At 42.1% G+C, this 25,937-nt stretch overlaps 1 protein-coding gene across 4 annotated transcripts in view; it reads left to right on the top strand.

The window, feature by feature from the left end:
* Positions 1 to 25,937, top strand: part of uvssa (UV-stimulated scaffold protein A) — a 310,226-nt gene that overhangs the window by 37,205 nt on the left and 247,084 nt on the right. For all 4 annotated transcript variants that reach the window (XM_059965599.1, XM_059965596.1, XM_059965597.1 and 1 more), the window contains exon 9: positions 3,425 to 3,584. In XM_059965599.1, coding sequence (XP_059821582.1) covers positions 3,425 to 3,584 — 160 coding nt within the window. The remainder of the gene's footprint in view (positions 1 to 3,424; positions 3,585 to 25,937) is intronic.

Genomic DNA, 25,937 nt, shown 5'->3' with positions numbered 1-25,937 from the left:
CATGGTGGGGGAGCAATACTTATTTTGTCTGGGTAGCCACCAACCTGATGGCATGCACATCGATTTCTTGAACTTGTGGTAATTTTTTTTCTTCTCCTTTTTTTTTAATTTCCCCACATTGGCCTTACCTGCCTGTCACCTCCCCCTGGAGCCTCTCCTTCTTTCTGCTTCTCTCATGATCCACTCTCCTCTCCTATCAGATTCCTTCTTCTCCAGTCCTTTGCCTTTTCCACTTAACCAGTTTCTCACATCATACACCCCTCCCCCACTTACCTGGCTTCACCCTTCATCTTCTTATTTGTACTCCTTCCCCTACCCCCTCCTCCTTATTCTGGCTTCTTCCCTTTCCTTTCCCGATGAAGGGTCTCGACCTGAAACATTAACCATGGATGATGCTTGACCTGCTGAGTTCCTCCAACATTTTGTGTGTGTTGCACTATATGAAGTATACATTTGAGCTAGAGAGGAAGAAGTTTTGCGAGGATGTTGTTGGGACTGGTGGGCTTGAGTTGTTGGGAGTGACTAGATAGGCATGGACTGCTTCTCCTGGAGAGGAGGGGGGTGAGGGATGACATTGTAGAGCTTCGTAAAGCTATAAGGGACACAGATGAAATTGATCATTTCCGTTTCCCCCCCTCCCCCTGGGTCAGGGGAGTTTAAAACTAGAGGGCATAGGTTTAAGGTGAAACAGGAAAGATTTAATGGGAGGCCAATATTTCACACAGAAGGTGGAGGGTATCAGAGGATGTGGATGGGTGAGTACAGTTACAACATTTAAAGGAAATTTGCACAGGGACATGGCTAGGAAAGGTTTAAGGATGTGGGCTAAATGTTAGTAAAAGGGACTGGCTCATGGTTGGCATAGATAAGTCCAATGGAAGAGTGTTTGTTTCTATGGTGTATGATTCTATTATCCCTATCGCCTTCTGAGTCACAAATCATTTGTGCATCTCCACTCTAATCTATCTACTAATTTCATTACCCCTGTGCTTCCCAGTTTCTCAATCCTTTCTTCTAAAAGAGTGATGTTTTTTATACTCTGTTTTGCTGATCTGGGCATTATGGGTGCAAGGAAAGAGTTAATTGTGATTCTTTCTTCGTACATGCCAGAATAAAGTGGAAGTTTGAAGACAAAATGGTGTCAGCTTGGAACGTTGTGATTGTCTGGAGCTGTGCACCAGTGCACATTCCTGAGATTAGATAATGAATGATGTTTTCCTCTTTACAGACCTGTTGTCTCTGTTTTCCTAAATTATGTATCTGGGCTGAAGGTCATACGAGATAAGGGGGTGCAGCTGGTACCACCAAGCGACAGAGAAGTACTGAGGTGATAATTATGTTATGCTTTGAAAGAATCTTAAAGTGTATAAAACAGGACACTTACTTTGTGCAGAAGGAGAGCTTTGTCTTAGGCTAGGGTCACGACTGGTGCTTGTGGAAAGAGTTGGGGAAGACAGACAAGAATGTCAAAAGGTTTAGAGTATGTCAAAGCAGAGTTGGAGCGAAAGGACAGTGTGAAGTTTGTCAGCATTCTGCAGATCAGCTCCTTTAGTGGATGGTAAGTATTTAGCTTTCTGTACCCCTACTGTAGATAATTTGTTTCTTTCTGCATTGCATGGCGCTCGTTCTAATGAGGTGTTTCCTTGTGGTCTTCAACATATTTGTAGTGCCTCCCTTTGAGCTGAATCGGGGAAGAACACAATAAATTTTTAAAATAATTTTCGTTACAATGGGCAAGGCCATTCTTTATTGCCCTAGCCCTAATTGCTCTTGAAGTTCATGGTAAGCTGTCATCCTGTACAACTGCAGTCCTTCTGGTGAGGGTACCTCCACTGTGCTAATGAGGAGAGAGTGCCAGGACTTAGATTCACTGACAGTGATATCTTTACAAATTATGATAGTGTGGAGTTTGGAGGGAAACATGCAGATGGTATACCCATGTGCCTGCTGTCCACATCCTTTGTGAGGGTAGAAATCACAGGTTTGGGAGGTTCTGTAAAAGTAGCTGGACAAAGAACTACAATGCATTTTGTAGATGGTAGGAAATTGGTACTGAAATTGCTGGAACAGGCTGCTTTGCCCTCACTATGTTGAGCGGTGTTGGGACTGCATTTTTCCAGGTAAGTGGAAGACTAATGAGATGAAAAGACCTTGAGGTACTGTTTCTTGCCACTAGGTACCCAGTGTTTAACCTGCTCTTGTTGCCCTGAGTTTATGGTCCTTGATCCCCCCCCCACTGCCCCCAGGATGTTGATGGCTAGGCTTTGCACATCACAGCTGTAACATGTGGTTATATGAGTTACTGCTGCCTTTCTGTCCACTTGAACAAGTCTGCCAGTTGGTAGGTTGGAAATCTCTATAGGTTACATGAACCCTATATCTCAGCATATTTTATTCTACTAATTTTTTTTGGAATATAAACATTTTTATTAATGTTTCTTTAATGAATTGAAATTATTTGTTTAGAATTACTGTTGGTAGAACCTGGTATATTTTTTTGCCTCCTTTTTCTCCTATCAGTGTAAGGAAAGACAGCTTTTGAAACCTTGTTCCCATGGTTTTTGCACGGGTCTAGTTTGCAACAGTCTTATGGTGAGGTTGTTTACTTGATTTTTGAGGTTCTAAGAATTGAGCCTTTCTTTCCAGCAAAGATTGCCTGGTAGTGATTAAGAACAAATCCTAGATTTCTTCCCATCCTAATATCCCACTGCTGTTTTGATTGAGATTGATTGGCTTGCTGTAGGTCCAGGAATTCAAACTGGTAGCTACTATGTCTTTAAGCCTTTCTGTCAGAACATTTATTTAGTTAATCTGGGATTAGAAGAAAGGAATACTTTAATGCATGCAGTAAGTGTTATTCAAAGAACTTTGATTAATAATATTGTCCTTCTGATTTATATTATTTTTGGCAAATTTAGTAGAACATAGAACATAGAATAGTACAGCACAGTACAGGCCCTTCGGCCCACAATGTTGTGCCGACCCTTAAACCCTGCCTCCCATATATCCCTCCATTTTAAATTCTTCCATATACATGTCTAGTACTCTTAAATTTCATAAATTTCTGCACGCTTTTCATGTCACAGTGGCTATCTAATGTAGATTTTATGCTTTTAGTAAACTCACATTTGTAAAACCAAGTAAATGAGTACATTGGCAGCTTATTTGAATCGAATGCTCTGTCCAATTTTTAAATCTGCTTTTGTCTTATACATACAGGTTTGAATATTCTAGGCATTTTCTGTAATTATTGTAATTGTTGAACCAGAATTTTGTCTCGGATAACAAATGTATTCGACATAAATGAATCTCATTATAACTATAATTTTTAAAGATATTGGTGATTGATAATTAAGATTCAATGATGTTATGAAATACACTTACAACATATGAAGTAAGATGATTGTTTCATTTGTAACTCCAGGACTGGAGCCCCTGATACAGAAGACCAAGGGAACAGTGAAAAGAATAACACCATGTGCTGGACCCCCAACATGGCGGAGGAATGATGAGGAACTTGATCCAACATGTGCTGCAGCAACATTAAAAATCTGGAAGGAACAGCTTTCTTCACAGATGTACAGGTAGATGTTTCTTTTTCATTTTGATTTTGTGATGATTTCCTAAAGGGTAAATGTGACACACTGCAGTTAAGAAAATGAACTTAAAAATAGGTTTAACCAATTTCTTAAACAGAAATACACACAGTAGCCACTTTATTAGGTACTTCCTGCCACACAGTTCATGTTCATGGTCTTCTGCTGCTGTAGCCGAACTTCAAGGTTCGACATGCTGGGCACTCGGAGATGCTCTTTGTACATCACAGCTGTAATGTGATGAGTTTGAGTTACTGTTGTCTTTCTGTCAGCTTGAGCGAGACTGGTCATTTTCCTCTGACCTCTTTCATTAACAAGGCAATACACATAAAATGTTGGAAGAACTCAGCAGGCCAGGCAGCATCCACGGAAAGAGTACAGCTGATATTTCAGCCCGAGACCCTTCAGCAGGACTGGAGAGAAAAAAGATGATGAGTAGATTTAAAAGGGTGGGGGGGGGGGGAGGAGAGAAACACAAGGTGATAGGTGAAACTGGGAGGGGAAGGGATAAAATACAGAGCTGGGAACTTGATTGGTGAAAGAGATACAGGGCTGGAGAAGGGGGAATCTAACAGGAGAGGACAGAAGGTCATGGTAGAAAGAAAATGGGGGAGGAGCACTAGAAGGAGGCATTGGGTGGGCAAGGAGATAAAGTGAGAGAAGGGGAAAAGGGGATGGGGAATGGTGAAAGGGGCGCATTATGCAAGTTCAAGAAATCAATGTTCAAGCCATCAGGTTGGAAGCTACTCAGACAGAATATAAGGTATTGTTATTCCAGCCTGAATGTTATCTTATCGCAACAGCAGAGGAAGCCATGGATTGACATGTTGGAATGGGAAGTGGAATTAAAATGGGTGGCCACTGGGGGATCCTGCTCCTTCTGGCAGGCCGAGTGTAGGTGCACGGCGAAGAGGTCTCCCAATCTACGTTGGGTCTCACCAGTATACAGGAGGCCACAACATACTCAGGTTGGAGGAACAACACCTTGTATTCCATCTGGGTAGTCTCCAACCTGATGGCATGAATGTTGATTTCTCAAACTTCCGATAATGCCCCTCCCACTGCTCCTTCACCATTCCCCGTCCCCTTTCCCCCTCTCACCTTATTTCCTCGCCCGCCCTTTGCCTTCCTCTAGTGCTCCTCCCCCTTTACTTTCTTCCATGGCCTTCTGCCCTTCCTATTAGATTCCCCCTTCTCTAGCCCTGTAACTCTTTCATCAATCAACTTTCCAGCTCTTTACTTCATCATTTTCCCCTCCACCTTTTAACCCTACCTCTCAGCTTTTTTGTCTCTAGTCCTGCTGAAGGGTCTCAGCCGAAATGCCGACTGTACTCTTTTTTCGGAGATGCTGCCTGGCCTGCTGAGTTCTTGCAGCATTTTATGTGTTTTGCTTGGATTTCCAGCATCTGCAGATTTCTCTCTCATTTGTCATTAGCAAGGCATTTTCAATAGACCATAGACAATAGGTGCAGAAGTAGACCATTCAGCCCTTCAAGCCTGCACCGCCATTCTGAGATCATGGCTGATCATCTACTATCAATACCCGGTTCCTGCCTTGTCCCCATATCCCTTGATTCCCCTATCCATAAGATACCTATCTAGCTCCTTCTTGAAAGCATCCAGAGAATTGGCCTCCACTGCCTTCCGAGGCAGTGCATTCCAGACCCCCACAACTCTCTGGGAGAAGAAGTTTTTCCTTAACTCTGTCCTAAATGACCTACCCCTTATTCTCAAACCATGCCCTCTGGTACTGGACTCTCCCAGCATCTGGAACATATTTCCCATATCTTGTCCAATCCCTTAATAATCTTATATGTTGCAATCAGATCCCCTCTCAATCTCCTTAATTCCAGCGTGTACAAACCCAGTGTCTCTAACCTCTCTGCGTAAGACAGTCCGGACATCCCAGGAATTAACCTCGTGAATCTATGCTGCACTTCCTCTATAGCCAGGATGTCATTCCTTAACCCTGGAGACCAAAACTGTACACAATACTCCAGGTGTGGTCTCACCAGGGCCCTGTACAAATGCACAAGGATTTGTACAGAACTGCCACTTACTGAACGTTTTTGCGCCATTCTCTCTGAACTCTGGAGACTCTTGTGGTTAAAATCTGTTTATGAGATACTCAAACCACTCTGTCTGACACCAACAATCATTCCAAGGTCAAAGTCACTTAGGTCTCATTTCTTACCCATTCTGATGTTTGCTCTGAACAACAACTGAACCTCTTGACCATGTCTCCATGCTTTTCTGCATTGAGTTGCAGCAACGTGATTAGATATTTGCATTAACGAGCGGGTGTACAGGTGTACCTTATAAAGTGGTCACTAAGTGTGTAATTGGAGTATGGCTCTCGGCTTCATTGTGCTTAAACACTTGCTCATTAAATAGAGGAAACTGCACTGTGCAGTGATGAGTTTCTGCCTGAATGCTGTTCTGTTGAAGCAGTGTGAAACACTGCTTTTATTTTTTTGTTTTTGCCTGCTCACATCCAGATCTAGGATGACCTTGCATCCTCCAATCTGTACAATGCACCATTAATCACTTATTAATAATGATTAGGCATAGAAGATGCAGAGTTTCTCACGTTACGCTATTTGCTTCTGTGTTTTCAGCTGTACCCGGTAAGGTAGTTTGGTTTCTATCATTCTATGAATTCACCTGAAGATAAGCCAGATCAGGAATGATAATGCAGAGAAATGAAAGGTGGTAAATTTTAAACAGAAACGAAGGAACATTAGAAAGACATGTTTATGCAGTGTAGCATTTCACACCTCAAAGTGCTTCACATAAAAGGCATTTCTTTGAAGTGCATTGACCGTTGAGGGCAAACTTAATAGCCATTTTCCACCGAAAGCCATAGAACCCTTGCAATCGTGAATAGCATGATTATTTCTAACTGGAGCTACAGTGATAACTAAAGCCAAAAGTTTCAACTAGGACTGGAAGCTTAAAGAAAAGCAGATTGACAGAACTTGTAATGAGCATAATTTAGAAGTTCAAAACAATTTTAGTATCAAGCTACGTATGTCACCATGAAATTCATTTTCTTACAGGCATTCACAGTAGAACAAAGAAATTAAGTGAAATCAATGAAAAACCTACTCTCAAACAAAAACTGACAAACAACCATTGTGCAAATACAAAATAATAATAATAATAATAATAATAATAATAATCATCATCATCATCATCAGATTTGGAGATCTCTTCCCAGAAACCGAAGGGTTCCTTTTGGCAATACAGGATCGGGTGGTTAACACAAAAATGCAACAAAATTACGAAGTAAAAGACCAACAAATTCAAAATGATAAATGCAGAAAATGCCAAGAAAAACCAGAAACAATCCAACACATTACAGGGATCCTGTCGCAGTTTATCTCAATCTGGTTATTTGCAGAGGCACAATCAATTGGCAAACATGATCTGGCAAAATTTTGCTTTAAATATAATCTCAGAAAAGACACCAAACTTTAATACAAATACAAGCCTGATCCAGATTTGGAGTCAGAGAGTCCCACAAATTATATTATGACCAATCCATTATTAAGATAGGACTATCCATAATAAAGAATAAATAAACAAGAACAACTCATTTATTAGATATAGCCATTCCAAACACACACACATACTGAAATCAGTAAGTGGAAAAATACCAGATATATGCAGAATTAAAAGGAAATTGAAAGATTTTGTAACACGAGCAGGATTTACATTGTCTCAATAGTAATATCTGTAACTGGTATTATCCCAAAGGCACCACACAATAGCTTTAAACAATTAGGCTTACTCAGCAATATCTATGTAAATCTTCAGAAAGCCTCAATACTAAACACCACTAGACTAGTCTGAAAGTTCTTAGCAATTGAGAAGTGAGCATGCTTGGCTATGCCTGTACTTCAGGTTTTACCAGCTTGAGCCGAGGAAAAGATTAAGATAGTAATAATAATTCAGTAAGCAAATAAATAAAACTGAGGGCATGAGATGTAAAGTCCTTGAAAGTGTGTCCTATGGTTGTGGAATCAGTTCAGTGTTGAGGTGAGTGAAGTTATCCATGCTGGTTCAGAGGTCTGATAGTTGAAGGGTTGGTGTGGCCTAAGGCTCCTGTACCTCCTTTCTGATGGCAGCAGTGAGAAGAGAGCATGGATGGTGGGGGTGCTTGATTTTTATATAAAAAGAATATGAGAAATGGTTCACCAGTACATTTGCTTAATGATCATTATTAATTGTCAGAAACTGTTCATTCAGTGGGACTTGTAACCAAGCTTCTCGGTTTGGACCCTCTTAGTACCCCAGATACTTGCATTCAATTGACTATTTTTCCCGCTGCTTCTCTCACCACGTTCTATGTGCCACACTTTCCGCCATGAGGAGGTACCTGGTGTCCCTATCCCAGTCACTTCCACAACTCGGGGATTCTCTCCCTGTCGTCTGTAATGGGCCTGTCTGCTACTTTATCCTCCACCGAATCCTCGATTTCAGTCACTGGTTCTTTGACTTTCTCGCGTCTCGCAAGCATCGGAAGATCTCCCACCTGCAGACCAGAGACCACAGAACCTGTCGTCTCCAACCCCTGCAGGCCCAGACGTCTCCAAATCATGATCCATGCTATCGACCTCAGCGGCTCTAACAATCCAGAGTAGATTCAAAACCCGTACTCCGTCGCCATCAATGTGGCTTCCAATGGCTTCAGACACCTCAAGTGCCGATTGCACAAATTCCAACTCCGACTCCAGCCTTGACCTCCAGGCCGGGACATCACGCGCTACCACTGGAACTTCCATCACCACCATTCTGCAATCCTGTCTCTCTCAGGAACCACCATTAGCTCTTGGGTCCTCGGAGACTCCATCTTCCTCTCACCCCACCATCCCTGATCACTCCAAACCTCCCTTCTCCTCGGACACCACCAACCCCCTTCCCCGTCCCCCACCCGATCCCAGCTCTCATCTGTACCGGATCATCACCATTCCCTCGGACCTTCCCCTCTCTGAGAAAGTTCTGTCCTCAGTGAGGGCCTCACTTTTCTCCCCATGCCCGAATTTTTGTCGGCCATCTTGCTGAGCTTTTCTTCCTCCACCTCCGTCTCCAAGCCTACTTCTTTGGCAATGACTCTCCACCGCACATTGATGACCCCTGCTCCAATCTTCAACCCTCCTCTTCCTGCTGGACACCACACCCTGCTCTTCTGTCTGCTCTAGATCTTTTCATTGCCAACTGCCAATGGGACATTAACCATCTTGACTTCAACACTCCTTCCTCGAACCCCAACCTTACCCCTTCCAAACGCTCGCTCTCCACTCCCACTGCACTAACCTTTAGCTCATCATCAAACCCTCAGATTAAAGGGGTGCTGCAATAGTCTGGCAGACTGACCTCTACCTTGCTGAGGCCCAGCAACAATCCTCAAACACCTCCGCTTATTTGCCCTTCGAACAGGACCCCACTAAGGAACACCAGACCACTGTCTCCCACACCATCACTGATCTTATTAGCCCTGGGGATCTCCCATTCACTGCCACCAACCTCACAGTGCCTGTGCCCCACACCTCCCGATTCTACCTCCTACCCAAGATCCACAAAGCTGCTTGTCCAAGTAGACCCATTTTTTCAGTTTGTTCTTGCCCCACTGAACTCAAACCGGCACACCTCAACTCTGTTTTATTATCCCCCTTGTCCAGTCCCTACATTCTAGACATTTCACACACTCCAGATATTTTCAATAATTTCAAGTTCCCTGGCCCCCCATCATCTTATTTTTGCAATGGATGTCCAGTTCCTATACACCTCCACCCCCCACCAGGGAGGCCTCAAAGTTTCCCGTTTCTTTCCGGACACCATACCCAACCAGTTCCCCTCCACCACCACTCTCCTCCCCCTAGTGGAACTTAACCTTACTTTTAGTAATTTTTCCTTTGGCCCCTCCTACTTCCTTCAAACAAAAGGGGTAGTCGTGGGTAGTCGTGGGCACTCACATGGGTCTGAACTATGCCTGTCGGCTGCAGTCAGTGTTCCAAGCCTACACTGGTATCACTCCCCCATTTTTCCTACGCTATGTTAGCGACTGCATTGGTGCTGCTTCCTGCACCTATATGGTGCTTGTTGACCTCATCAACTTTACATCCAGCTTCCACCCTGCCCTCAAATTTGCCTGGTCCATCTCTGACACCTCCCTCCTGCTCGATATCTGTCTCTGTCTCTGGAGACAGCTTATTTACTGATGCCTATTAGAAACCCACTGACTCTCACAGCTACCTGGACTGTACCTTTTTTCACCCTGTTACTTGTAAAAATGTGATCCCCTTCTCTCAGTTCCTCCATCTCTGTGGCACCTGCTCTCAGGATGAGGCTTCTCATTCCAGAACAAAGGAGATATTCTCCTTTTTTAAAGAAAGAGGTTTCCCTTCTTCCGCCATTACGGTTGCCCTCAACCGCATCTCTTCTGTTTCCTGCACGACTGCTCTTACCCCATCCTCCTACCACCCTATCAGGGATGGGATCCTCTTATCTTCATCTACCACCCCCACCAGCCTCTGCATCCAGCACATAATTCTCTGAAACTTCTGCCACCTCCAACAGATCTCACCATGAAGTACATCTTTCCCTCCTTCCCCACCACTTTCTGCTTTCTGCTGGGATCGCTCCCAATGAGATCACTCCTTTGCTCCTCCCCAATGATCTCCCTCCTGGCTCTTAACCTTGCAAGCGTAACACGTGCTACACCTGCCCCTACACCTTCTCCCTCACTACCGTTCATGGTCCCAAACAGTCCTTCCAAGTGAGGTGACTCTTCACCTGTGAGTCTGTTGGGGTCATATACTGTGTCTGGTGCTCCTAGTGTGGCCTCCTGTATATCAGTGAGACCCAACATAGATTGGGAGACTGCTTCACTCTCTAGAAGAAGCAGGATCTCCCAGTGGCCACCCATTTTAATTCCACTTCCCATTCCCATTCCAACATGTTCATCCATGGCCTCCTCTACTGTTGTGATGAGGACACACTCAGTTTGGAGGAATAACACTGTGTATTCTGTCGGGGTAGCCTTCAAACTGATGGCATGAACTTTAATTTCTTGAACTTCCAGTAATGCCCCCCCCCCCCCACCTCAGCATTCCCTTTTCCCTCTCTTACCTTATCTCCTTGCTGGCCCATCGCCTCTGTCTGGTGCTCCTCCCCCTTTGTCCCATGCCCTTCTGTTCTCTCCTATCAGGTTCCCCCTTCTCCAGCCCTGTATCTTTTTCACCAATCAACTTCCCAGCTCTTATCTTCATCCCTCCCTCTCCTGGCTTCACCGAACACCTTGTATTTTTCTCTCTCCCTTCCCCTCACCTTTTAAATCTACTCCTCTTCTTCTTTTTCTTTCCAGTTCTGCTGAGGGGTCTCGGGCCAAAACATCAACTGTGCGCTTTTTTTTCCACAAATGCAGCCTGGCCTGCTGAGTTCCTCCAGCAGAGCGAGCGTGCGTGCGTGCTTGCGTGTGTGTGTGTGTGTGTGTTGCTTTTGGATTACCAGCATCTGCAGATTTTCTCTTGTTTGGGACTTGCAAGCATGCCCATTTCAGTGCTGCGTGATGTTCGAGTAGTCTGTTGCTATGTTTCAGTTGAAGTTGACAATTGGGGAAACACCTTTAAGGATTATTTCTAAACATCAGTGGGCATAGAGTCCGTTGGAGATTTTTACTGAACTTTGCAAGCTCAGCATGCTCTGTGAATTGACTGGAATCTTCCTGCTATTTGTTGAAGTGACTACTGTACAGGTCTGAAAACTCACTGGTATTTGCGGAAGCATGTGAAGTTGTTGTTATTCATACACCAATAACCATTTGCTACTTAAAAGTAATGCCCTTGTCCCAAGACGATGGGCAATGTATCAGTGCAAGATCTTACTTTTAGGTACTGTGCCAGTGCAGAGCATTCATGTGTAGTCACGGGTCTGAAGAGGCTTGGGGGAGAATTTTGGGATTGTCAAGAGTCAAAGGGGAGGTCATAAGCCAATGACGGATGGTGTTGGGGCCTGCTGTTGCTACTCAAAGTTGTGTGGCTGAGTTGGTCAGGGATCAGTTGAACTTGGCAGGAGGTGGGTGATAAGGACGATCACTGAGTCAGCTCCATTGTTAACGAAGTAGTGGTAACACATTAAAAAGATTATAATGCCTTTGGTGAGCTTTGTTTTATGAAGTGGAAATGGTGTTTGACAAATTCACAAGAGATCTTTGAGGATCCAACAAACAGATTGGATAATGGAGAATACAAATATAGTGTTCTTTCGATTTCTGATATTTTAGCATCATAGAGCACTACAGTGAGTCCACGTCAACCTGTTTTGCTGCCTAGTCCCATTTATCCGCACCCAGACCATAACCCTCTATACCCTTCACATCCATTCACTTTTCAACATCATCGTATAAGGGCTAAAAGTGTTGTAAAAACGAGCCTGAAGGCTTTGTGTGTCAATGCGAGGAGCATTCGTAACAAGGTGGATGAATTGAATGTTCAGATAGTTACTAATGAATATGATATAGTTGGGATCACAGAGACATGGCTCCAGGGTGACCAAGGATGGGAGCTCAACATCCAGGGATATTCAATATTCAGGAGGGATAGACAGTAAGGAAAAGGAGGTGGGGTAGCATTGCTGGTTAGAGAGGAGATTAACGCAATAGAAAGGAAGGACGTTAGCCTAGAGGATGTAGAATCGATATGGGTAGAGCTGCATAAGACTAAGGGGCAGAAAACGCTGGTGGGAGTTGCATACAGGCCACCTAACAGTAGTAGTGATGTTGGGGATGGCATTAAACAGGAAATTAGAAATGCGTGCAATAAAGGAACAGTAATTATAATGGGTGACTTCAATCTACATATAGATTGGGTGAACCAAATTGGTAAGGGTGCTGAGGAAGAGGATTTCTTGGAATGTATGTGGGACGGTTTTCTGAACCAACATGTCGAGGAACCAACTAGAGAGCAGGCCATTCTAGATTGGGTATTGAGCAATGAGGAAGGGTTAGTTAGCAATCTTATCGTGTGAGGCCCCTTGGGTAAGAGTGACCATAATATGTTGGAATTCTTCATTAAGATGGAGAGTGACATAGTTAATTCAGAAACAAAGGTTCTGAAATTAAAGAAGGGTAACTTTGAAGGTATGAGATGTGAATTAGCTAAGATAGACTGGCAAATGATACTTCAAGGGTTGACGGTGAATATGCAATGGCATTTAAAGATTGCATGGATGAACTACAATTGTTCATCCCAGTTTGGCAAAAGAATAAACCAGGGAAGGTAGTGCACCCGTGGCTGACAAGGAAATTAGGGATAGTATCAAGTCCAAAGAAGAAACATATAAATTAGCAAAAAAAAGTGGCACACCTGAGGACTGGGAGAAATTCAGAAACCAGCAGAGGAGGACAAAGGGCTTAATTAGGAAAGGGAAAAAAGATTATGAGAGAAAGCTGGCAAGGAACATAAAAACTGACTGTAAAAGCTTTTATAGATATGTGAAAAGAAGAAGATTGGTCAAGATAAATATAGGTCCTTTACAGTCAGAAACAGGTGAATTGATCATAGGGAACAAAGACATGGCAGACCAATTGAATAACTACTTTGGTTCTGTCTTCACTAAGGAGGACATAAATAATCTTCCGGAAATAGTAAGGGACCGAGGGTCTAGTGAGATAGAGGAACTAAGGGAAATGCACGTTAGTAGGGAAGTGGTGTTAGGTAAATTGAAGGGATTAAAGGCAGATAAATCCCCAGGGCCAGATGGTCTGCATCCCAGAGTGCTTAAGGAAGTAGCTCAAGAAATAGTGGATGCATTAGTGATACTCCTTAGATTCTGGATTAGTTCCCAAGGATTGGAGGGTGGCTAATGTAACCCCACTTTTTAAAAAAGGAGGGAGAGAGAAACCGGGGAATTATAGACTGGTTAGTCTGACATCAGTGCTGGGGAAAATGCTAGATTTGGTTATCAAAGATGTGATAACAGCACATTTGGAAAGGTGAAATCATCGGACAAAGTCAGCATGGATTTGTGAAAGGCAAATCATGTCTAACGAATCTTATAGAATTTTTTGAAGATGTAACTAGTAGAGTGGATAGGGGAGAACCAGTGGATGTGGTATATTTAGATTTTCAAAAGGCTTTTGATAAGTTCCCACACAGGAGATTACTGTGCTAACTTAAAAGCACATGATATTGGGGGTATGGTATTGATGTGGATGGAGAATTGGTTGGCAGACAGGAAGCAAAGAATGGGAGTAAACGGGACCTTTTCAGAATGGCAGGCAGTGACTGGTGGGGTACTGCAAGGCTCAGTGCTGGGACCCCAGTTGTTTACAATATATATTAATGATTTAGACGAGGGAATTAAATGCAGCATCTCCAAATTTGTAGATGACACGAAGCTGGGCGGCGGTGTTAGCTGTGAGGAGGATGCTAAGAGGATGCAGGGTGATTTGGATAGGTTAGGTGAGTGGGCAAATTCATGGCAGATGCAATTTAAAGTGGATAAATGTGAGGTTATCCACTTTGGCTGCAAGAACAGGAAAACAGATTATTATCTGAACGGTGGCCTATTAGTAAAAGGGGAGATGCAACGAGACCTGGGTGTCATTGTACACCAGTCATTGAAGATGGGCATGCAGGTACAACAGGCGGTGAAAAAGGCAAATGGTATTTTGGCATTCATAGCAAAAGGATTTGAGTACAGGAGCAGGGAGGTTCTACTGCAGTTGTACAAGGCCTTGGTGAGACCACACCTAGAATATTGTGTGCAGTTTTGGTCCCCTAATCTGAGGAAAGACATTCTTGCTATAGAGGGAGTACAGAGAAGGTTCACCAGATTGATTCCTGGGATGGCAGGACTTTCATATGAAGAAAGACTGGATCGACTAGGCTTATACTGACTGGAATTTAGAAGATTGAGGGGGGATCTTATTGAAACGTATAAAATTCTAAAGGGATTGGACAGGCTAGATTCAGGAAGGTTGTTTCCGATGTTGGGGAAGTCCAGAACGAGGGGTCACAGTTTAAGGATAAAGGGGAAGCCTTTTAGGACCGAGATGAGGAAAAACTTCTTCACACAGAGAGTGGTGAATCTGTGGAATTCTCTGCCACAGGAAACAGTTGAGGCCAGTTCATTGGCTATATTTAAGAGGAAGTTAGATTTGGCCCTTGTGGCTAAAGGGATCAGGGGGTATGGAGAGAAAGCAGGTACAGGTTTCTGAGTTGGATGATCAGCCATGATCATACTGAATGGCAGTGCAGGCTTGAAGGGCCAAATGGCCTATTCCTGCACCTATTTTCTATGTTTCTATGTACTTAACTGAACCTCTTAAATGTTGCAATTCAACCCACAATTACCATTTCTGCTGGCAGCTCATTCTACACCTACACTACTCTCTGAATGAAGGACTTCGTCTTCAGGTTCCACTTAAATATTTCACCATTCACCTGAAATCTATGACCTCTAATTCTAGTCTCATTCAAACTCAGTAGAAAAAGCCAACACGTATTTACCCTATCAATTACCCTCTTCATTTTATCTATAATATCTCTATAGTATCTCTCCTCTGTGCACTTCAGAGACTAAAGTTCTAAACTATTCAACTTTTCCCTATAATTCAGGTCCTCAAGACCAGTGACGTCCTTGAAATCTATCTTGTGCCAATTATTAAAACTCTATTCTTCTGCTCTTTCTTATCAGCTACCAGTACAATACCATCTCATAGAAACAGCAAAAGGTAGCTATTTCTCCTAACTGAGCACAAAGAATGAAAGAAAATCCCAGGAGAATTATTTTATTTACTAGTCTATTAGTACTATAATATACCTATCAAAAATTGGCAAAGCATGCATCATAATCCCTTTCAAATGGAAATGTGTGAAACACTATAGTATATAAGGATATAGAGGAGAAACAGCATAAAAATCCAGCACCAGCTCATTTATCTAAAATCTTTTGCTATACTCTTTGGTCCCACAAAACACTCACTGCTAGATTGCTATGTAGCAGCATAACTTAAATAATTCACATTATTGTTTCAGACATAAATCCTAGTAATGAGTGTTTTTGATTTGGATTTTCATTTTTTTTTACATAAGAGTATAAGAAATAGGAGCAGGAGTAGGCATTCTGGCCCGTCGAGCCATTCAGTAAGATCATGGCTGACCTGGCTGTGGACTCATCTCCACCTGCCTGCCTTTTGCCCACAACTGGGGAAAAGGTTTTTTGTTATTTTTCTTCCAAAGTTCTAAGTAAATTTATTATCAAAGTGAAAATATGTCACCTTATGCAAACCCGAGATTCATTTTCTTGTGGGCATGCTCTGCAGATCCAACAACCATGAAAGACCGGACAACCAGTGTGCAAAAGACAACAAACTGTGCAAACACAAAAGAAAATAATAGAAATAATAATAAGTAAATAAGCAATAACTATCGAGAACATGCAATGAAGTGCCCTTGAAAGGGAGTCCATAGGTTGCGGGATCATTTCAGTTATGGGGCGAGTGAAGTTATCTCCTCTGGTTCAAGAACCTGATGTTTGACGGGTAATAACTATTCCTGAACTTGGTGGTGTGAGTTCTGAGTCTCCTGTACAAGCATCCTGATGACCTTGGTAGTGGGGGGTCCCTGATGATGGATACTGCTTTTCTACGAATAACTCCATATAGACGAGTTCAGTGGTGAGGAAGGTTTTACCTGTGATAGACTTGGGTATATCCATTACTTTTTGTAGGATTTTCCATTCACTGGTGTTTCCAGACTAGGCTGTGATGCATACTCTCTACTACCCATCTATAGAAGTTTGTCAAAGCTTTAGATGTCGTGCTGAATCTTTGCACTCTTAAGGAAGCAGAGGTTCTGTTGTGCCTTCTTTGTAATGGCACTTACCTACTGGGTACAGGACAGGTCCATTGAAATGATAACACACAGGAATTTAAAGTTGTTGACAACACTGCGCTTCTGATCCTCCGATGAGAACTGGCTCATGGGCCTCCAGTTTCCACCTCCTGAAGTCAATAATCAGCTCTTTGGTCTTGCTGACATTGAGTGAGAGGTTGTTGTTATGGCACCGCTTAGCCAGATCTTCAGTCTCCTGCCTGTGTGCTGATTCATCACTACTTTTGATATGGCCAACAACAGTGGTGTCATCAGCAAACTTAACTTTGGTATTAGGGCTGTGTTTAGCCACACAGCAAGTAGAGCTGGGGGCTAAACACACAGCCCTGTGGTTCACCTGTGCTGAATGCGATTGTGGAGGAGATGTTGTTGTCAATCCAAACTGACTCGGGTCTGCAAGTGAGGAAATCGAGGATCTAATTGTACAAGGAGGTATTGAGGCCAAGGTCTTGAAGCTTATTGATTAGTTTTGAGAGGATGATAGTATTGAATGTTGAGCTGTAATCGATAAAGAGCGTCCTGATGTATGCATCTTTGCTGTCTGTATGTTTCAGGTTTAAATCAATTATATAATTGAAAATAGTGCAACCAGGGTAGATAAAAGAACCTTCTGTGTGAACTTCATACATTTTGTAATGGGTTAGAATAACCATCAATCACTGTACTTTTTGGAGGATTCTAATTTGCAGAATAATTTGAGTCCTAAAGCTCTTCAGCACAGAAACACAGTGTTATATCTGTCTGAAGAATTTCATTTTCTGATGGAAGTCAAATATGAGTTCCGTGTTTACTGAAAATTAATTGGAAATGAAGAAGATTTGGAATAAACAAATAAATGTCATCCATGCACTGAGACCCAGATCTCTCAGTCGTGAGGCCGCTGATTACGGAGGAACACAGGTGGTACTTTCTGTTGGACAAGATAAAGACATTGCAAATTGAATCTTTTGTTAATAAATCCGAGGAGCTTTTGAAATTCATGATGTAGTAGAGTGCTGAAGAAAGCTCGGCTGAAATAGATCTTGATCAAGTAATTGTACCATGGTTTCAGTGACTGAGTTCTCTGAATCGATCCAGTCGAAACAATTTGGCCTTTATGAATTAGTTGAAGGGTTTCAGGTCACTTAGCAGAAATAGATGAAGGAAATGTACCCCAAACAGTCGAGCAATCTGCCTGGGGATGTCTACTCATGATGGCCTTGCTAGTAAGACTTGACCTCCGACTAGATGAATGAGAGAGAAAAACCAGACAGTTGCTTCATAGTTTCAAGAGATTAGTGGAAAAACTAGAAATCAATCTTGGAGAAACTGTTGAAATAAAATCTGTATGTTTGGCTGTCTTTTAGCGAAGCCAAATAGGAAATGCAGCCTCATTAATTTATTGGCAATAACACTGATGGTGTATTTCACCATAATGGTTGTAGCAAGACGATATAGTGGTGCAGGGAATCACTTCTTCTACCAGTCAGAGGATTGTGGCTTGTAAGTAGCATTGGCATGTTCCTTTCTGTAATAAAATATTATCTGCTCCTGCGTGCAGACTTTATTGACTATTTTCATTTCTGTGGCACCTAATGATTTATTAATGGCATATAATGTTCTTAGTTATTTGGAAAGGTGTCAGGACCATGAGTTGGGGGGTGGGAGGCTTCAAAGGTTTCGAAGGTACATTTAATGTCAGTGAAATGTACACAATATACATCCTGGAATGCTTTTTCTTCGCAAGCGTCGATGAAAAGAGAGGAGTGCCCCCAAAGAATGAACGGCAGTTAAATGTTAGAACCCCGGTCCCTGCAACTCCCCTCCCTCCTGCGTGTAAGCGGCAGAAAGCAACGGTCTCCCCTCACCCCACCAGCAAAAAAAGCGTCGGCACCCGCCACCAAGCGCTCTAGCGTGAACAAAGCAATAGCAAAGACACAGACTTGCAGTTACCCCAAAGACTTCGTGTTTCACCTGGTATTCGACATACTACTTGGCGGGGGTAAATGTTGACTCAAGTGGAAAAAGCAGGTAGTGTGAAGGATCTCCTGGTCTCAAAGGGATAGTGCTATGTAAATTAAAATGTCAAATAGTTACACTGACTGGGAGGTGAAAAGGAACAGCAGTTTGTCCAAAGCACGTTTTGACCAGTGTGTATAAGTCATAGGAACAGAATTAGGTCATTCGGCCCATCAGGTTTGCTGTCCATTCCAACATGGCTCATTTATTATCCCTCTCGACCCCGTCCTCTCTCCTTCTTTATGTAACCTTTGACTCCTTTACTGTTCAGGCACCTATCAATCTCTGCTTTAAATATACTCTATGACTTGGTCTCCATGGCATTGAGTTACCTTGATTCATGACACTCTGTCTAAAGAAAGTTCTCCTCATCTCTGTTCCAAATGGACATCCCTCTTTTCAGAGGTGGTTCCCTATGGTTCTTGACTCTCCCATCAAAGGAAACATCATCTCTGTATTCACTCTGTCTGGGTCCTTCAATATTCGATAGTTTTCATTGTGATTCCTCCCCATTCTTTAAAACTCCAGCAAGGCTGAGAGACATCAAATGGTCCTCATATGTTAACCCTTTCATTCCTGGAATAATTTTTCTGAACCTGCTCTCTACCCCCTCTAATGCCAGCACATTCTTTCTTAGATAAGGGGCTGAAAATTGCTCACAATACTCCAAGTGCAGTCTGACCAATGCCCTATAAGCCTCAGCATTATATCCTTGCTTTTATATTTGAAATGAATGCTGACATTGCATTTGACTTTCTCACCAACTCGACTTGCAAGTTAACCTTTCGGGAATCTGCACGAGGAGCCCTAAGAGAATAGTCTGCACCCTTTTTCCTTCTGTCGAAGTGCGTGACCATAGCTTCCCTATGCTATATTCCATCTGCCACATCTTTGTCTTTAGTCCCAATCCGTCGGAGCCCTTCTGCAGACTCTCTGCTTCATCAACACCACCTCCCCCTCCACTTATCTTTGTGTCATTCACAAACTTGGCCACAAAATCACCAATTCCTTCATCCAAATCACTGGCGTATAACATGAAGAGAAGCGGCTGCAACACTAACCCCTGCAGAACACCACCAGTCACCGGCAGCCAACCAGCAAAAGGCCCCTTTTATTCCCACTTTTGCCTCCTGCCAGTCAGTCAATCTTCTATCTATGCTATACGTACCATGGGCTTTTAACATGTTAAGCAGACTTATGCATGGCACTTTGTCAAAGGCCTTCTGAAAAACCAAGCAGACAACACCCAGTGACTCTGCTTTGTCTATCCTACCTATTATTTCCTCAAAGAATTCCAACAGATTTGTCAGGCACGATTTCCCCTTTAGGAAACCATGCCAACCCTGGCCTACTTTATCATGTACCTCCAATCCCGAAACTTCATCCTTAATACTGGATTCCAGCATCTTCCCAACCACTGAAGTCAGGCTAACTGGCCTATAATTTCCTGCCTTTGACCTACCTTCCTCCCTTCTTGAAGAGTGGAGTGACATCTGCAATTTTCCTGTCTTCTGGAATCACTCAAGAATATAGTGATTCTTGAAAAATCATTGCCAATACCTCCACAGTCTCCTCAGTCACTTTTTTCAGAACCTTGGGATGTACACCATCTGATCCAGATGAATTATCTACCATCAGACCTTTCAGCTTCCCAAGCACCTCTTCCTTAGTTATAGCAACAGCACTCACTTCTACCCGACATTCTTGAATTTCTGGTATGCTGCTGGTGTCTTCCACAGTGAAGGCTGAAGCAAAATATTTATTAAGTCCATCTGCCATTTCTCTGTCCTCCATTACTATCTCTCCGGTATCATTTTTCAGCAGTCCAGTATCCACAGCCATTATCTTTTACTCTTTATATATCTGGAAAAAAAACTTATGGTTTTACCTTCATATTTCACCTTTTTACTCTTTATCACTGTTTTTAGTTGCCTTCAGTTGTTTTTTAAAAGCTTCCCAATTCTTTAACTTCCCACTAATCCTTGCTGTTTTACATGCCCTCTCATTTGTTTTTATGGTGTCTTTGACTTCCCTTGTCAGCCATGGTTGCCTCATCCTCCCTTTAGAATCCTTCTTCATTCTGGGAAGTATTTTTCCTGTGTCTTCTGAATTAACCCCAGAAACATCAGCCATTGCTGTTCTGTCGTCATTCCTGCTAGTGTCTCCTTCCGATCAACTTTGTCCAGGTCCTCTCTCATGACTCTAATTCCCTTAACTTCACTGTAATACTAGAACATTATCTTCTCCCTCTCAAACTGCAGAGAGAATTCTCTCATGTGACGATCACTGGCTCCTAATGGTTCCTTGACCTTACACTCCCTAATCAAACCTGTTCATTACACAACACCCAAACCAAAATTGCCTTTCTCCTAGTGGGCTCAACCACAAGCTGCTCTAAAAAGTCATCTCATAGGAATTATAGAAATTCCCTCTTTTGGGATCTGTCAACAACCTGATTTTCTCAATCTACCTGCATATTGAAATTCGAAATGACTATCATAGCATTGTCCTTTTTACGTGCCTTTTCTATCTCCTGTTGTATCCCATATCCTGGCTACTGGATATATAACTCCAATCAGGGTATTTTCACATTTGCATTTTCTTAACTCTACTCACAAGGATTGTATGTCTTCCAATCCCATGTCACCTTTTTCTAAAGATTTGATTCAATCTTTTGCCAGCAGAGTCACCCCATCCCCTCTGCCTTACCTTCTTGTCCTTTTGATACAATCTGTACTCTTGGATGTTAAGTGTCCAACTATGATCTTCTTTCAGCCACGACTCAATGATGCCCACATGTCAAGCATGACAATCTCTATCTGCACTCCAAGGTCATCTACCTTATTCTGTGTATAGCATGCATTCAAATATAATAAATACCCCTAGTCCTGTATCCATTACCTTTTCCAATTTTGCCCCCATGTTGCACAGCAATTCATCCCACTGACTGCAATTTTCGAAGGTTTATTTATTACCAAAGTTTACAACTCTGAAATTCTTCTCCAGATAGCCACAAAACCAAGAAAGAAAAGAACAGCAGCACAATTATCAGCCCCAAAGCCCTCTTGCCCGCACAAAAACAGAATAGCTGCATCGACCCATAACTTATATAAATTTAATATAAGTTATAAATCTATTATCAAAATATATGCATGTCACTGTATACAAGCCTGTGATTAACTTTCTTGCGACAATCACAGTAAGTACAAGAAACAGAATTGAATCAACAAGAGACACTGTCCAAACGGATGACAGCCATTCTGCAAAAAACCCTATGAACTGCAAATTCAAAAACAAAGAGGGAAAAAAGAAATAATAATAAATATTGAAAACATGAGGTGAAGAGTCCTTGAAAGTGAGTCCATAGGCTGTGAGAACATTTCAGTGATTGGGTGTGTGCAGTTATCCCTTATTCTTCCTGGTGGCGATCTACCTACTATATGGAGTCTGCACTCTGGGTGTGACCACCTCTGTAAAAATCTCATCTGTGAGGTTTTCAGCCTCCCGGATGGTCCTGAGTGCATTCAGCTCCAGTTCCAGTTCCTTCAGCTTGTCAGTCAAGAGCTGAAGTAGGGTGCACTTCCTGCAAAAAGTAGTCATCAGATAGACTGTGTTAGGTACTCTGAAACCCCTCATCTCATAGAAGGCATATTCCACTGCCTGAACTGCCATTCTGCCAACGATAAATGAATCTATAACTTCTCAAGTTCAGATCTAGTTCGCACCTATTCTCGCCCAAGCTTGTTCAGCTGAAGCTTGGCCACTTTAACAGTGGGTGCTCTGCATAGACCTTGCTTCTTTTTAGTGACTCCTCCAGAGTCCCTAAGAGATAATTTCGATTGCAGTTCGATTGAGAAAAGGATGCATCATGCCTGAAGAAGATGGCAGAGTTGGTCATTGAAATGTTGGTTATACTCGATACCTGTGCCTGTCTGGAAGCCTGAGAAGAGTTTATTCATCATATATGCTGGGAAAGCACGAGCTCCATTTCCCCCTCATCTGATACTTCCCTGCCCATGCAGTGTGAGATTAGATGATGTTTTACTGAAGATTCGTATCTCCTATGATGCTTAAGCATTATTACTTTGCGACTGTTTTATTTCTGAGGAGAAGGATTTGGAGGATAGTAAAATCAGAGTAGGTCATGTTAAATGTGTTAGGATATTTTGAGATGGAAGATGTGGTAGTGCTGTCTTCTGAAAAGCATTGAGGCCTGGTGGTATATATCCTAGAATATTGAAAGCACCAAGTGATGAGATTGCTGAGACTTTGGCAAATAAATTTATGTTCTCACTCGCAACAGGTAAGGTCCCAGAGGACTGGAGAGTAGTAAGTGTTATGCATTTGTTCAGAAAAGGAGATGGGGTCAATCCAGGTGATTATAGACCAGTGAGCGTCACATCAGTGATAGGGAAACTATCGTAAAGGATACTAGAATTTATGTGCTTTGGGACAGCATGGCTTTGTGTAGGTCATGTTGAGTTTTTTTTAAGGAGGTTATTGAGTTGAGTCTTTTGAGGAAGTGACAAAGGAGCTTGATGGGCGTAAGTGGATGCCTTCAGTAAGGCATTTGATAAAGTCCCTCATGGTAGATTGATTCAGAAGATAAAGGTGCATGTTATCCAGTGTAAGTTACAAGGTTGGATTCAGAACTGGCTTGCTGATAGAAGACAGATTAAGAGTGGATTGCTGATTTTCTGGCTGGAGGTCAGCTGTTGTTCTGTCTAGAGTGACAAGTGGTGTTTCACAAGGATTGATGTTGGAACCTCCGTTGTTTTTGATATATATCAATAATTTGGATGAAATATAGATGGTTGGATTAGTGAGTTTTAGGATTGGTGGACATGTGGAAAGGACAATCAAAGAATACAGTGACGTAAAGCAAATACAGATACAGGTAGAGAACTGCCAGATGGAATTTAATCTGGGCAAGTGTGAGGTGCTGCACTTGGGGTGGGTGGGGGGGGGGTCAGATGAGAAAAGGAAGTATACAGTTAATTGTAGAATCTTTCATAGCAGAGGGATACAGAGGGATTTTTGAGAGGAGGTCCATAATTCACTGAAAGTGGCTAAGCAAGTGAATAAGGTGGTAAGAAGGTTCTAGTCTTCCTTGGTAAAGGTATGGAGCTTTAGAATGGGGAAGCCATGCCACAACTAACTAAAATCGTGCTTTAATCAGACTGTGCTTAGAGCATTGTGTATAGTTCTGGCCACCCCATTGTAGGAAGGATGTGCAGATTGTAGAAATGGTGCAGAAGATGTTTACCATGATGCTGCTTGCATGAGAGGGTATGAGCCATAAGGAAAAGTTGGACAAGCTTGTGCTGTTCTCCCCAAGACACTGGAAGCTTTGGGGAGAAAGCTAGGATAGTCAGTCAGAATTCTTTCCCCATGCTACAATCTTTCATCAGCTCAGTTAAATAATAATCTGATCTTCTATTTTTTCCTTCCAAAATTGATGACCTCGCACTTACCAACATTGTACTCCCTTGCAGTTGCATGCAATAGGTTACCACCAGTGGTGGTAATGGAAGTTTGGTGGCGTTTAAGAGGCTTTTAGATAGATATATAAACATGAAGAGAATAGAGTGATATGAATGGTACAACAAAAGGTGGAAGTTTGTACAAATTGGTATCAAGATCAACACATCGTGTACTAAATGTCCTAGCCAGTGCTGTATTTTTCTATGTTTATTAACATTAATGGGTCATAGTTGGTCTAAGGCAACATGTAAACATAGTATGACATTGTTCAATGGTCAGAGTAAAAGTCAAGTTACTCTTGCAGTACTTAACTTTGTTTTTAACTAAAGAACTGTGCAGTTCTTAATTGTCTTAACATTGAAGGTAATTTTCAATGACTTGCACACCAAATTACCTGAATAAACGATTTTCTAAGCACAAAAGAAATTGAGTGAGGCTAATCAGGTTTTCGTTTCAACTTAATCTTCATGTAAGAACTAGTAAGCAGTTAAGTATTCGGGTTCATTGGGTATGAGTTAAATGAGAGGGGGTTTTTCCAGAGAATATATTAGTTGAAATTTACTATGGTATATATTAAGTATGAATGCATATTTATGAGGATAACAAGCTGATAGAGAATCCTAAATGCCATTACACCACTATTCATTCTGTTGACCACTTTTAGAGATAATGTCTAAAAAAAACTGTTCAAGTCTTGACACTGGTATGCTGTTACCTCACAAGGGAGAGTACATAAGCCCTCCACATAAATTGTTCTCTGTAGATCTCCCATACTAGAAGACATGAATTTAACGTGAAACAGGGCAAGTTGAAAGGAGGTATGCAGGGCAAATATTTTTGTCCAAGAGAGTGATGTTGCTTGGATTTGCCTGCAAGAAGTGTGGTGGAAGCAGGTACGATAGTGGTGTTTAAAAAGAAACAACTTGTACGTAGATCCATGAATATACTCGTTATGGAGGGAAATGGATCACATGTAGGCAGAAAGGATTCGGTTCAATTTGACATCATGTTCAGTGCAGACTTTGTGGGCTGAAAGGCCTGCTCTTGGCCGTAGTGTTTTATGTCCAGACTTCTCAAATTTTTGTGTTCATTTGAAAGGGAGGGGGGCAGTTAGGGGATATGGTGATAAAAGTGAATTTGTGGTACAGGAATTTATTTACAGGTAGAAAATATTTAAGGAGATGGGATGTTAATTTGAATTTGTACAAGATGTAGGCGAAGCCTAATTTGGAGTATTGTGTGTAGTTTTTGTCGCCTACCTACAGAAAAGATGTAAATAAGTTTGAAAGAGTACAGAGAAAATTTACAAGGATGTTGCTGTATCAGGAGGACCTGAGTTATAAGGAAAGATTAAATAGGTTAGGACTTTATTTCTTGGAATGTAGAAGATTGAGAGGAGATATGATAATGCAATACAAAATTATGAGGGGTATAGACAAGGCTTTTTCCACTGAGGTTTGGTGGGACTATAACTAGAGATCATGGGTTAAAGGTGAAAGGTAAAAACCTTAAGGGGAACATGAATGGTGCATGCGAGCTTGGTTTCACATTTAAGAGACGTATGGATGGATGGATGGGAATAGGCAGTTTACATAGTTCGGCATGGACTAGAAGGGCTGAAGGGCCTGTTTCTGTGCTGTTCCCTTCTATGACTCTGTGACTCTAATGGTGGCACAAAAAAAAGCCAGCTCCCATTCCGTAACAGTCAAGTATACTTTTAATATCTTATTGCTTGAGAAACATGGGTTAGTTTTCCCTGTGTTTACATTTTGTTGTCTGCTTTTGAAACAAATACTGGGGAAAAGATGAAAGGATAAATTAGTCATTGTATCTTTTATTTACGTAATTAGCACTCTTATAGATAATGTCTGTTTTTATTTTTCTATGAGTGACCTTCAGGAATATTGCTAAAAGAATTATGTTGGGAATGTAATTAAGTTTATAAGCAAGTTATATC

This window comes from Hypanus sabinus, chromosome 3 (genome assembly GCF_030144855.1).
Source record: "Hypanus sabinus isolate sHypSab1 chromosome 3, sHypSab1.hap1, whole genome shotgun sequence".
NCBI lineage: Eukaryota > Metazoa > Chordata > Chondrichthyes > Myliobatiformes > Dasyatidae > Hypanus > Hypanus sabinus.
Note: the sequence above shows the minus strand (reverse complement) of the source record. Positions and strands in the feature narration are given on the sequence as shown.